This window comes from Poecilia latipinna, unplaced genomic scaffold (genome assembly GCF_001443285.1).
Source record: "Poecilia latipinna isolate Pla-1442-1.1 unplaced genomic scaffold, P_latipinna-1.0 Scaffold545, whole genome shotgun sequence".
Lineage (NCBI taxonomy): Eukaryota > Metazoa > Chordata > Actinopteri > Cyprinodontiformes > Poeciliidae > Poecilia > Poecilia latipinna.
Genome location: NW_015113161.1, coordinates 43,778 through 57,835, shown reverse-complemented (window position 1 = coordinate 57,835; position 14,058 = coordinate 43,778). Strand labels below are relative to the sequence as shown.

The window sequence follows — 14,058 nt, the reverse complement described above, 5'->3', positions numbered from 1 at the left end:
TAGAAGGCTTTACATCCTGGCATTTTATTGCCACAAACCTCAATGACTCAATGACTTCTTGCCGTCACCATGTTTGTAACATGGTGTTGGTTTCTTTAAGATGATGTGCAATGTTAGTTTTTGTTCTCCACTCTGCACTTTGCATGTCAGCCAAAATGTTTATTTATTTAAGTTTTTGCGAAGTTTAGTAAGTTTGGTCATTTCTTCCACATACCTGCTTTCTCTTCTACATGGTTTGTTTAAAGATATAAAGATATATCTTTAAACGATGGCTTTCTTTATGCCACTTTTACATATAGGCTGGATTCCCGGAGTGTAAAGTCAAAATTAAGTAAAAATTAAAAAATAAAATACAAATCATGATGGAATATAGTGGGTTTTGATTGTGGTTGTTAAAAAATGTCAGTGTTTCATGTATTTTTTCATGTATTTCTGTGTTTAATGACATTTCTTTTGATTAAGAAATGTATTTGTTACTTTGTATCATCAATAAGTATAACAATAATATATAAAGACATTTAGATGCCTTAAAGTTGAGATTTGCATCACAAAAAATATCTATAATGTAAAATTCTCACATTTTTGTGTGTATTTTCAAGTTGAGAGGGTCTATGCTCTGTTTCTAGCCATTCAATTTTGAATTTGCCTTCTTACCTAAACACAGGGTCTGGTAAAACTATGTCAAACATCTGAGACTGTTTATGTGTCATAGTGAAGAATTACACCGATGCTGCTGCTGTGCTCGTCCTAATTCCAGCTCTGGATTAGGTTTTGGTGGTCAGCGTTGCCGCTGTTGGCTGTTTTTGACTGTATTTGTAGCCATGCTCACTGTTCGGACATTCGGATTATGAACATCCACGACTAAAAATAGATTCCACCTACAACTGCATACGGTTTATTGGAAAAGAAAAAACACAGGATAGAGGCTGAGCTCATACAAATGTGGACAGAAGTTGATTTGAAGAAAATAAGTAATACTGGAAATTAAGTGACTTAACTGAATGTTGTTAGTGAGGATCCAGATATAAGCAAGAGGAGGTTATCAGGTTAGTGTAACAACAGAAGTTGATCAAAGCTGCCTCCTCCAAAGAATTGATCTGTAATTGCAGCTTTATTTGGTGGAGACATTTTAATGTGAGGCAGTTGTAGTCTCTGAAATATGTCTGCTGCAAAGCATCAAAGCGTATTCTGATGAACTTTCAATATTCTGCATCTTATTATGGGAAGAAACAGCATTCAAGTAATTGTGGACTGCTTTAAACATTTCGTCGTGCAGCGTGTACATGCTTTAATCATCACTACTACTGAGCAGTGCAGCGTTACGTCTGATCCTGACCTCATCTGACAGTTGCATGGCCAGTGTCAGAGTTAATCTTTTCTCTGATGGCCCACTAGCTTGATGTTTTTTTTTCCCTCCCTCTCTTCTGTTGACTCAAACCTGTTGGTAGCTGTTATCTTCTGAGGAAATGACTCTGCATTTGTTGCTGCATTGGTTAGACAGGAAAGTGGAATCTACACTAACAACAAGTGGTTGTTGTTAGTGTAGATTGAGAACATATTTTGTTCTCTGGTCAATTAGTCTTTTAGTACACTCAAATACCACATTTATAGTGTGCTAATTGGTCTACTTTATGTGTCTGTAGATGCATTTCTGTGCGCTACTACTGAATATTTAAATTTCCCCCTTGGGGATGAATTTAGTATCTGTCCGTTCGTCCGTCCAAGAAAGATAAAACTCAGTGATACTCATAGATTTAAAGCTTTAAAATCACTGAGCTAGAGTGTCTTGCAAAGCTATTCATACTGTTTTAACTTTTACACATTTCTTCTTCCTAGAACTACAAAGTAAAATATATTTTATTGGGATTTTATGTGGGAAAAATGAACCCAAAGTTGTGCTTAATTGTACAGTGCGTCTCTCCCACTGCACAAAAAAGTTCTGCCAAATGATGTGTCAAGGTGATGATGTGCAAGAACAGAATGACGTGATTTTGTTCTCGGTTTCTCTGCACCCTGAGAGGTATTTCTTGGTCTAATGACTGCTTAAGCTGCTCTTGTTTTCTTATAAAAGCCCTGATAGTGAAAAGCTCATGATGTTTGTATTCCTAAGGAATGGTGTGATGGTAGCACCTTCTTCTGTGGACAAGCTCATGTGACTCAAATGGTCTTTATGCTGCTGCAGAGAGAAAAAGTCTTGGAGCTTTAGCTTTGGCAAACTAAATCTCTTCTGCTGTTTTTGGAAGTGGTAAATAAAAAGTTATTCTCAGACTTAGAGAGCTGGAACAGGTTCTGCCTGAAAAGTTGACTAAAATGATCATATCCAGTAAATCTCTTCCAAGACTTTCTTATTAGCATGCAGCAAGACCAACTCAGTGCTGAGTGTTTAGACAGTGAGAAAGAGGGAATTTTTATTTTTCTTTTCTTTGTTTTCTCTTTCATATTCTTTACACACTAATTTTTTTTTCCAACATCGTAACCTTACAAAGGGGAAATAAAGCTTTTTCTATTGCTGCATTATCAAGCCAGATCAACTGATGCACCGTCTCAATACTGACAGACAGTAGTTATGCAGATATTCCCTTAAACCAAACACAAGAGTTTTTAAAGGGATTTATTTCACGTGTTGCTACTATACTTAAAAAAAAAAGAAGCTGGAAAAGCAGGTTATCTAGCTGGAAAGTTCAAGAACACAAAGCTGCTGATTTAATTTCAATTAAAAGATTGAGTCTGACTCAAAGAGATGTGCTGATAAAATAGACTCAACGCGCTTTCCTTGTTACACGGCATGTACTGTTCTGCACATTACGCGGCCGTTTTCAGTGATGTGCATTAAGGGATTCTGAGCCACGACTCGGTGGCTTGATAATTATCAAGCGGAGACGAATCTCTGTCTGCTCATGTTATAACAACTGTTAATCTGAGGACAGACCTCATTTTGCAGAGGAGATGTCTGTGGGAGATAAAAAGAATAAAAAAAAGAGAAACGTTAAGAGAAGCAAGAAGAGACGTGAAGGTCAGGAAATTTAGAAGAGGAACTGACGCTGTTAATCACATCTTTCTATTCTCTCTGTTTCTTCTTTATTCCAGAGCTTAAAAAGAAAAAAATGTCACAGTGGATTATGGAGAATTCGCAGTTCTTGTTCTTAACGTACTGGTTAAGGTGTTGACAGATCAGCTGTGAAAGTCTCATCTGACATAAACACACACGTTGTGTGTGAGATGAGATGGTACATGACATCACGTTGACAAGAATGAGGGAGAAGATTTTAACAACATTATCAAGGAATGTTTTGTGAATCACAAAGTGCTTTTGAAATAATATCTGTTCAGTGTAGAATAATTCAACACAGGCTTCATTCAGGCATCATAAATACATTGACAGGCGTCATAATGTCTGGAAAAAGTGATCAAAATGACCTCTTTTTTTGTAAGTGTTCCTGTAGAATAAATGTTTTGTCAAAGTGTGTTTTACAAATGTATAATTGTTAAGTTTAGATTTTATAAATCTTATATCCACCCTCTGTTTCAAGAAAGAAGAAAGAATGTCTTGGGGAAAAAAAAATTGCTCCAACAAACAGAATGAAAAAAGCAATAAGTACAGTTCAATAACGATGAAACATCTGAGTGTCTGAACAACAAAGGCTCACTATCTGGGATCTTCCCACGGTGTATTTTGAAATCACTCATTACAGAGTTTAAGTAGGTCAACGCTTCGCTTACTGCTGCACTCACAGTTGTGTATTTGTCACTGGATTCATAAAGTTTATTTTCCCATTTAGTTCTGTTAGTCACTGTTTGTATTTTAACATCGTCAGCAGGTTGTTTTGTTGCCCCTAAACCTATGCTTACTTCTTGTTTCCCAGCTGCTGGTGCAGATGGGAGATCAACTGATCAGGATTGTGATGCATTCACATTCACCTCTGATTGTTTAAAACAGCTTCAATAAATTAAGTTGGGGATGTTGTGGGTGCAATTTACAGAGAGGCTGTGATAATTAATGTGTAGCTAAATTGACCCCATGTACTACAGTCATTCACAAAAATACAGAATAAAGTAGGCATATGGAGCACCAAAACTGACATAATTAAAAATAAAAGCTGATGTAAGGGTGTCTGAAGACATCCCAAAAACTCAAAAGCAAATAGGTTTGTAGCCTTTAGGCTTGAAAACATCCAGGCAGGTTTGTTCCATAGTTTGAAATGAGAAACGTGGTACTCTCAGTTTATAGTGGAAGGAATACCTTTCTCTCATTGTTTTCTTTTTACATTTGTAATATTTGTATTCTCTTGCTAAGAAGCACTTCTGGATGGTTGAAAATCACGTTTCGTTGCTTTGTACATGTGGCATGTGCAATGACAGTAAAGTCTATTCTATTCTATTCTATTCTATTCTATTCTATTCTATTCTATTCTATTCTATCTTCAACAAACAATTTTTAAAGAAGCAGTATGGTGTATTTTTCAGGCATAATTTCATAATGCTGTAATTATAGCTACTTGGTTAAAGCACAATCAACCAACTGTTACTTTCAGTTGTTATAAAAATGCTTCACATATCAAATAAGACTTAAAGAAATTTGACCTTGTAATTTGACGCCATAAAATTTGGCCTCTGTCTCTTTAAGAAGCACCTACTCTCTTCATTGCTACAATGCTTCTCATTATGCCATTTACATCCATTCTTAGAAATGCTGAATACTTTAGTAATAACTGCAAAATCTAATTTCTCAAGTATTTATTTATCTTTTTTTAGGAACTTATAATTTTTTCTTAAATGGTAATTAACCATTTGTTATAGAATAAATGTTATCTTTATAAGCAGCTGTTTTTTTATTATTATTATTTTAGCCAGTAAAACAACTAAACTTACAGAAATCTCTTAAATAGGTAGCTCACTTTTAATAGAGAATTACAGTCGGTCTGATCAGTGTATTAAGTGGCTGATGAGGTCATATTAAAACAGCTTAGATAATGCAATCCTGTCACATTTTCACCACGTCACTGAGATTACATTAGGACCTCAGGAAATGGTGTCATCTTGTGAAGTAGGGGCGTAATATGTCTTCCATAATGGTGATATCAGTGAATCATTTGCTGGCAGTGTTGTGAAGCACTGAGCAGTCCATCCTGAGCCTTTCTTGCCCCCATTAATCTCATTAAAACCAAAGGCAACACAGGATAATAGGGGCTGATTAGCCTGCTTCTGGCTGCCTGGCTGATTCACCTTCATGGCTCACACAACAGCACACACTCTGACACACACACACAAACACTCTCACTTTTGCTCCCTCATAACGACATGCACAAACGCTGAACTGCTTTGTCCTATGAAAACCCTTATGATGATGATTATCAGAAGAAGATGAGCAGTTTTGCCAACCGATGTTATTTTGAAGGCGTTGCTGGTCTCAGATGTTGTTCTTCTCAGAGAACCGGAGCTTTGAAGTTTTCTCCACAAACAATCGGACCTAAATAATTTCCGGTTGTCTTTTCGTCCTTAAAGTCAAAGCTAAACGAGGCACTATCTGACTCTACCGTGCTCTTTATTATTGATTATTTCCTTGCATTCAGTGATAAAATTCAAGTTTTTATTGATACTTTAAAACTGTGTTAATTTGTAATAATGTCTTGTTTACATCACGTGACCTGATGCCGTCACTACATTATGTCATGTTGGAGTACCTGTTGGGTTGGGTTGGGTGAGGCTGATGAAGGTTAGACTGAGCACACACACAAACCAGACACACTGGAGCCACACCGCATCGAGCGTTATGTCAGCTCATGTTAACATCAGCGAGGGAGGTGACATCGACTGAGCGTGTCACTGCTCTGTGTGCGTGTGTGTGTGTTCGCGCGTGTGCGTGTTTGTGTGTGTGTGTGTATGTGATGCTCCCAGCTGATTTGTTAGGTAGGTTAGTCATGATGATCATGGGGCTGCAGCAGCTTTTCTTCTGGATCGATTGTACACAAATGCACAGTCACTCTCAAATAAGTTTTGAGTGCAGCAGACGTTTTGCTGGTTTTTAACAGCATGTTTGTAATCAGGCCCGTGACGTTATTGGCGGGAATCCACAGAGAACCCGATGTAAAAGCCCAGTCTTAAAATATTACAAATAAAGAGTGTTAAATGTATGTGTTTTATACGAGCCCCATGATGTAAAGGATCTTCGAGGACTGCTGTTTTGTCATTTATCTTCAATATCCCTTTGATGGTTTTCTGTCTCTGGTGGCTGTCGATGTTCATTTTTGTTTGCTAAGCAACATGGCACTATATTAAAGTTCAATCATGGCATTTTTGGTTTTATTGCATAAATATTGTCGGCACTCTCTGGCTGCACTAATCTGTCCCACGCAGACATCTTCTGAGCGCACAGTCTGTGGAACATGCAGGAGACAAATATAATCTTCGCCTCGTTTATTGGGCTTTAGACCCGGGGCACCCAGATGTAACGGTGTAATTTCAACCACGACTGCTGTGATGCTTTATGTTGTGAATGTTTGTACCACATGCCCTGACAAGTTAGGAATTTTGAAGTGTTTTTGAAAAATCATTGTTATATTTTACTACAAAAGTGTGTCGTTACTGTAGATACTTTTTCTGTTTATTTAGAAAATGTATTTGTCATTTATAGTTCCTAAAGAGAAATCAAAACTGCTCTGGTTAGGATGCCTTTGGATGGATGGATGGATGGATGGATGGATGGATGGATGGATGGATGGATGGATGGATGGATGGATGGATGGATGGATGGATGGATGGATGGATGGAGTTGGCTAAAAATCTCTGAAGCTCTTACTTGGTTGGTTGGCCTGCTTTAGAATGTCATTGTGACCGTTTTTCGCATTGCAGTCTAAATGTTCATGCACTGCCATCTCCTGCAAACCTAGAGAGGAAAAAAGAAATAAAATTCTGCAGACCAGCAGCTGTACGGTTAACACATTCACCGTTGTCTCCTCCAGTCACTCTTTCTCACACACTTCCTGCTTCTGAAAGCAGTGATGTCAGATTATATGTAACTAGGAGTCCGGATTTGTGTCGCTTAATGTTTGATTTCATGACAATGGATATATTTAACAAAATGAAGATACTGATTATTATTTCTTCACAGAGGAAGCTGGGCATATCGTATCATGTTTATTTTACTTAAACCCTTTAAGTCCTCTAAATTGAGCTCATTTTCTTCCCTGATGGATTTGTCTGGCATGTTTTTTTATAAAACTGCTCATACATTTTACCTAAATGAGGCATATTGCTGTAGCATAATTCATTATTCAAATACAGAGCCACACGGCATTACAAATGTCTGGATAAATCTTAGGGAAGGTCGTCTACATAAACTGAGAGGACTGAAGTTGACCAAGAGCTTTTGTCCTTCAATCTGATTTAAAAAGAAAAGCAAAAATCTATCTTGTTCAGCTTAGTGCTGAGAAACATTTGAGCGCACATAAACATCGCTGATGACTTTATGGATTATTTAAACTAAATGAAATACACATTTTGAAAGGCTCGGCTTTACCATGTTCTCAGTGTTGTTGATCTTCATCTTATTACCGGAAGGTTTCTAACTGCTCAAGCTATTTGTGCGCGCAATGCCATTGTAACCTCAGATAAGTGAAGGAAAAATGTCCAATAAAACCTTCTTTTGAATAATTAGTTAGTCATAAGAGCCTGGGGAGCGCAAAAAGATTCACTTGTTTGTAAAACTGCAAAGATTCACACAACATAATGTGACACTTGCAGAGTACAAGCAACTCACTACTGCTATCATCATGTCTTTATTGGAGACGACAGTGATAGAATTTAATTACCATTTTGGGTTTTAATGACTGGGTTTACGTACTGCGTTCTGGCTGCACACACATGATGTTCTGTGAGAAACGTACCATCCAACTCCGTCTCCATCGAACTGATGAAAACTGGTCCTCCTGGTGTTAACAGACAATAAAGAGTAAAAATTATATCAATGTTTTTTTTGGCTCTAATAATATATTTCTCTGTAACTTGGTCTATAATGAACCAAACTAATTTTTTTTGAACATTCGTTTAGGCGCCTGTCATAATTTCCAAGGGATATTTTTGAAAATTTTAAGCGGTTTTTTAGTTATCAGTTTATTACCTAGAAAGTTATTCATTTTAAAGATGGATTTAGGGAACTCTTACTTGAAAATCCACATCTTAAAATGTCAACAAATATCATATGAGCTGAATACTCAACGTTTTGTGGTTATGACATCAAGAGGAAAAGTCTTAAATAGCATTTTCACATCTTGTCACTTCAATTCAGCGTGGATGTTTTTTAATAAAAGAGCCTTTCGGATGCAGTTTTATTTAGTTTGTATGAAAGCGATATGTCCACAAGCTTTAAAAACATAAATGCTTTCATTCATATCTCTGAAACACAGTAAAATCATTTGGTAATGGAACCGAGCAGCACTTGAATCTCAAACTCAAACTCATTTCATATGAAGCGGATTGGCAGGTATCGAGTTTTAAACTTGTGTAAAGTTGAGAATTGACTTCCTTTCTGTGCTCAGAAACCTCCAGTTCGTTTTAGCTTTAGCTCGGTCAACCCAACGATCTTGTCCCACCTCCAAACCAGAGGATTTCCGAGCTCGCAGGATACACTGTTCTGCCTGAAATTAATTAAGCTGTGTCTCATTTAGTGTCTGAGCCGTGTTCAGTTATCGGTGGCATCTGGCTCTGAATGACTGAGTCCATGAGAAACTGCAGAGCCGACTGTAAGGTTTTGGTTTTTCTGTGTGTTAATTTAGGTTTCTGAGTTCAGTTGAGTCTCTGTGTTGTCCCCTTGATTTCTCCCAGCTGCGTCTCGAGTTCCCTGATTTCCCCTTGTGTATTTAATCCCACCTGTGTTCCCTGCTCCTGGTCGGGTCCTCTTGTCGCGTCAGCCTGTGCCTCGCCTGTGCCTGTTTTTTTGAGTTATTCCAGTTGCTCCCAGTTCTGAGCTCCTAGCCTTCTGCTCACCTGTGCTGCCTGGATTTTTGTATTTTGTATTTCATCATTAAAACCACCATCACTACCGCTTCCATCCTCACCATTCTTCAACCACAATTCATGGCACAGATGGATAATATCAGCATAATCTACCATTTTCAATGAAACAAAATAAGACAAAAACACTCTACATTTTCGGATTTTGCATCTTTCCATTGTGGAACATTTTCTTTTTGCAACATGCCACTTTAATTAATTTTGAAGGCAACAATTGGATGCACAAGTTTGAAGTCATTGTGGATTTTCCATTTTTATTTGGTTAAATGTCACTTAACAAGTCGTAGAGAAAACTCGCACGTCTTCCAACCATCAACAAGCATCTGACAAGAATCTATCTGAAAATCTGACATCTATTTGCAGCGAGAATCTATTTTGTACGAGAAATAATATGTGTAATTTATAATAGTTCATATAACTTCAAAAGAGTTTGGTCGTGTTTTGTTCCAGAAGATAATACTTTATAGTAGTTGCTTTATCTTGTCCCAAGCCTCTTCTGATATGTTTGCGGTCATTGTCCTGTTTCAGTGTTCAGTGTTCACATTTCAGTCATCTAGCTGCTGATTTGAGGTGAAGTTGAAGAACATATAGCTAGTTTTCTTAGTGATAAAAAAAAACAGACCCTCAGCATGATGCTGCCACCACCATGCTTGACAGATGGAACAGCGATCCGAGGTTTAAAGAGCCTCACCTTGACTCCTCCACATAAACTTATTCATATTGAGGCCAAACAGCCGAGTCTTCATCACACCTGACTACACACTTAGCTCCAGAAGCCATTTGGCCTATCAGTATGTTGAGCTGCAAATCTCATTTGCGCTTGTTGCTCCTTTCTTCATTTCACACATTGATGTTTCAGCATCTTCCAGTTTATAACAGAATAAAGACTTGGTGATAATTTACAGAAGCCAGGTGTCTGCCAGAAAACCAACCATTTTCATCTATATTTAACAAGAAGAGTTGTCAAACCTGTGGTCAGAATGAGACCAGAAGCCACAAAAGACTAATAAATCCCCGAGATGAGAGGACTGGTCATTCAGTGGGAGAGCCGCTCTTGCATTTAGCTGAAGGAGTTTGCTGTATTAAGGGCAGTTGTCTTGAGTTTCTCTCACTTGATTATTTCAAGTCTCTTTCTCTGCCCACACACAAGACAAGCCTGATTTCCATGGCAACGTTATTTTTACTACAACCTCAGAGGAAGCGGTTGTCACTGATCCAGGACATGGGAAACAAACACAGTGGGTATCGTTCTTTTGTCGAGGCATAGTTCACGTGGAATTGAAACGCACAGAAAGCAGGAGCTCCGTCAATCTGTCTCTCTGTTCATGTGTTCATCACGTCGGCTTAAATGAACACATAACCAAAGAGCTCCAGGCTTGCGCTTCTCTCACGCTGCCATCCTGATATCCCCATGGCGTTGTGAAGAGTAAAGGTTTTAATAATATTATATAATATCATGTCATGCATGTTAATCCCATCATGAGGTTTGTAACACAGAGAGGGAAAAAAGAAAATCTATTATCTATCTGCCTACACCTATTAATGGTCCCTCAGCAAAGTATGAAGATTCCTGAGCTGAGAAGTTAGAAACCAAATTACTTCCTGAAAAGATGGGTCAAAGTGTAAAGTTTGAGGGTGAAAAAGTGTAACTTACATACTTTACTCTGTGGATTTTATTTATCTGCATGTAATTACAGTAAATAGCTTTAAAGTAAAAGCTAAAATTACAAATGCTGCTCTATTGCTGGAAGGAGATCATTCAAAGTCTGATCGGCAACGATGCCAGCGGTAGTGGTACACATGATCCCATGGAAAAAAAAAAAAAAAATCAATTTCTCAATGTGGGATTCCCCCACTCCCCTGAATAAATATATCATCACTTGATCCAGTTCAGCAGTGGGAAACAAGAGTAATGGAAAAAATGAAATGCAAACCAAACAGTTTTGCAGTAATGCAATCTAGCTGCATTGTCACATTTGTCTCCACAGCTTTACAAATTCAAGACGCAGGCACACACACGCACACACACACACACACACACACACACACACACACACACACACACACACAAGCACTGACTGTCAGCTGTTCAACAAGCAGAAGAATGGACATTTCAGTCTTCTGTAAACAACAAGTGGATGGAGGGAGAACGTTAAGCCGAATGGAGGCAGACAGTTGAGGCTCTTATCAGTGTGAAACAGCTCTGAATTATGTTGTTCTTCACAGGTCATCACCCAGCCGCTGCAGTGGCGCGACGCTCAGTTAATGCTAGTAAACGTTTAGGAGTCAAACACACAGTCACCCATGAGAAATCAATTATTAAACAGCCGCTGAGTTGTTCTTCTCAATGATCCAGACTGAAAGAGGGTTGAATAATGGGGTTTGCACTTTTTTTTGGCTGTCACTTCAGAAAAAAAGATGCTTCACATTCTCTGAGATTATTACTTTGTTGCTTTTTAAAAAAAAAAAAATATTTGAAAATAATAATAATAAAAAAAAAAACGTTGAAGAATCTCTCACAGAGTATATACAGACTAAATAAAGGCTTTTTTATTACAAAAAGTCCACACTGAATTGAAGTGACAAGATGTGAAAATGCAATTTAAGATGTGAAAATGCAATTTAAGATGTGAAAATGCAATTTAAGCCAGTTATATTTAGTGACAAACTGTATTTACCCGGTTATAATCAATTTCCATTAAAATGTCTTGTCATCAATTGATGCCTTATCAGCTTCTTGAAAATAATCTCCCCATTTAGCATTTAAGTGCTGCTCTTTATGGCTTTGAGTAAAGGGCCGACGGTTTGATGCAGGAGTATCTGGAAGTGGCTCTTTATCTTGATGTTCATTACAGGAATTAGTTTCTAGATCAGAAGAGGAACGTGAACCCGTGACATCCGGTTAAACTACAGAATTTGATGGTTATGCATCTGAAACCTGAACAGCACTTTCTGCGATGCAGCTCCAGTCCTTCTGTGAATGTGTTTGTGTCGTTGGCTCAATGCCTTTCTGATAGAAGCTTTGAGTCTCCAAACCATTGCAAGACTCTCAGCCTGTGAGAGTGGGTGTGAAGTTAGTGTGCGTGTCACTGAAGTCATCAGTGTCTTTGCTGTAACTGTGCTTCTTTGTGCCGGCTTTGTGTCCTTCAGATCAACAATGCATTTGTCTTTTTGTGCCTTTTACCTGCCAGCTTGCTAACTTTCTGATTTCTGGTTTGAAACAGACAGTTAATATTTGGGAAAGAGATAAAAAAACAAAAAAACAAAAACAAAAAGAAAACAACACCGATGTAATAAACAGGACAATGAAAAAATGAAGGTCAGACAGTAAATGTTGTTTCCACACAATCTTGAGATGCATGGAAGAGTCTAAATTTGATTACATATTTTTAGGTTTGGGAAAGATTGGAAAATATTTACATTTCTAGATGCAGAAATATTTATATTTCTAGACATTATTCCCTGTGACATTGTCTAATTGTCGCGTTTTTCCTTCCTTGCTTCCTCTCTTCCTGAAGTTTGACAGATTACGCACAAACATTTTCGCCTTGTCCTGTTTTGGTCATCACAGAGCCATGTTGTTTTTTGTCATCTTCTCGTTATCTTCATGATAAAAAGGGTCGTCAGCTAAATAATTTTTATTGTCATTATTAATGAAAACAACACTGATGTTCAGAAACTACCCTGACCCGTGTTTCTCCTGTTCTTTTTTCTCTCTCTCTGCAGGAAACAGTAGAATATGCCTTCCTGATCATTTTTACAATAGAAACATTTCTGAAGATTATTGCCTATGGCTTAGTCATGCACCAAAACTCCTATGTCAGAAACGGATGGAACATGTTGGACTTTGTCATCGTCATTGTGGGGTAAGGTCACTGCCATTTATGCGTCATCCACAGAGCCTTCAGCAGGCACATTCTCTCTAAATTACTCCGTCCTTAAATATAGCACACAAACAATTATAACCCCAAACATCCAACCAGAACCTGAAATTCAATGCAGAAGCTCAGATTCTCCCCGTTCAATCAGCCTGAGTTGAAGCTAAACGTCTCTAGTTATGCAAAGCTGGCAGAAAAACACACCATAAGACCCGGAGCAAGAGGTGGTTTTCAAAGTACCTTTTAGACATTTATTTGTACAAATTCATGTCCAGATGGCAACAATTGTTGGACACATGAACAGTTACATAAATGTGCATAGATGCAGATAAACACACACGCACGCACGCACGCACGCACACACACACACACACACACATACACAAACACACAGCTTCGAACAGAGTTACAGGTTGTGGGTAAACCACCATGTGGGATTTAAGTGTAAATTCAGCTGATTTGTGAATCAAAAAAGGTAAATAAGCAATGACATACATAACAGATAAATAAACTGATCGATGGGCCTGTTAGATTTATACTTAAAATGTTTTCTTTAAACCTAGAAGAGTTTTTTCCCCCCTCACAGGTTTCTCTCTAATTACAATAAAATGTCTGACAGCAATCAAACGCCTCATATGAATTGGCCATGAGTGTACACAGTATGCCTCACGCAGGTGCATGCTCACAGACAAAATGCAAAAACGATCCCAAGCTGTGTTCTTTGCTTTGTGACACATGTTCTTTAATCATTTAGCTGCAGTTCTTCTTTTTGGTGTCACCGCTCTTCTCTATCATAGCCATTTTACCCTTTTCACCTCTCCATCCCTTGTTGAATTGAATTGAATTGAATTGAATTGAATTGAATTGAATTGAATTGAATTGAATTGAACTTTATACCCAGGTTGTTCAGTGTTGTCCTGGAAATGATAACCAAAGACGCTGACTCTGGTGGGCAGACTGGAGGCAAACCAGGGGGCTTTGACGTGAAGGCCCTCAGAGCCTTTCGCGTGCTTCGACCTCTTCGCCTTGTTTCCGGAGTTCCCAGTGAGTTAATTCAGAAATCTTCAGTCAATGTGAAGCTTGTGATAAAGTTAAGCATAAAACATTCGAAGGTTTAATCCTATATGACATTTTGTCTCCAGAAAAAAAACAACAAAAAAACACATTAATG

The 14,058-nt window shown here is 38.0% G+C and overlaps 1 protein-coding gene across 28 annotated transcripts in view; it reads left to right on the top strand.

The window, feature by feature from the left end:
- LOC106952887 (voltage-dependent L-type calcium channel subunit alpha-1D-like) overlaps positions 1 to 14,058 on the top strand; it is a 74,149-nt gene that overhangs the window by 25,359 nt on the left and 34,732 nt on the right. For all 28 annotated transcript variants that reach the window (XM_015041286.1, XM_015041290.1, XM_015041285.1 and 25 more), the window contains exons 4-5: positions 12,736 to 12,875; positions 13,789 to 13,931. In XM_015041286.1, the coding sequence (XP_014896772.1) occupies positions 12,736 to 12,875; positions 13,789 to 13,931 (283 nt within the window). The remainder of the gene's footprint in view (positions 1 to 12,735; positions 12,876 to 13,788; positions 13,932 to 14,058) is intronic.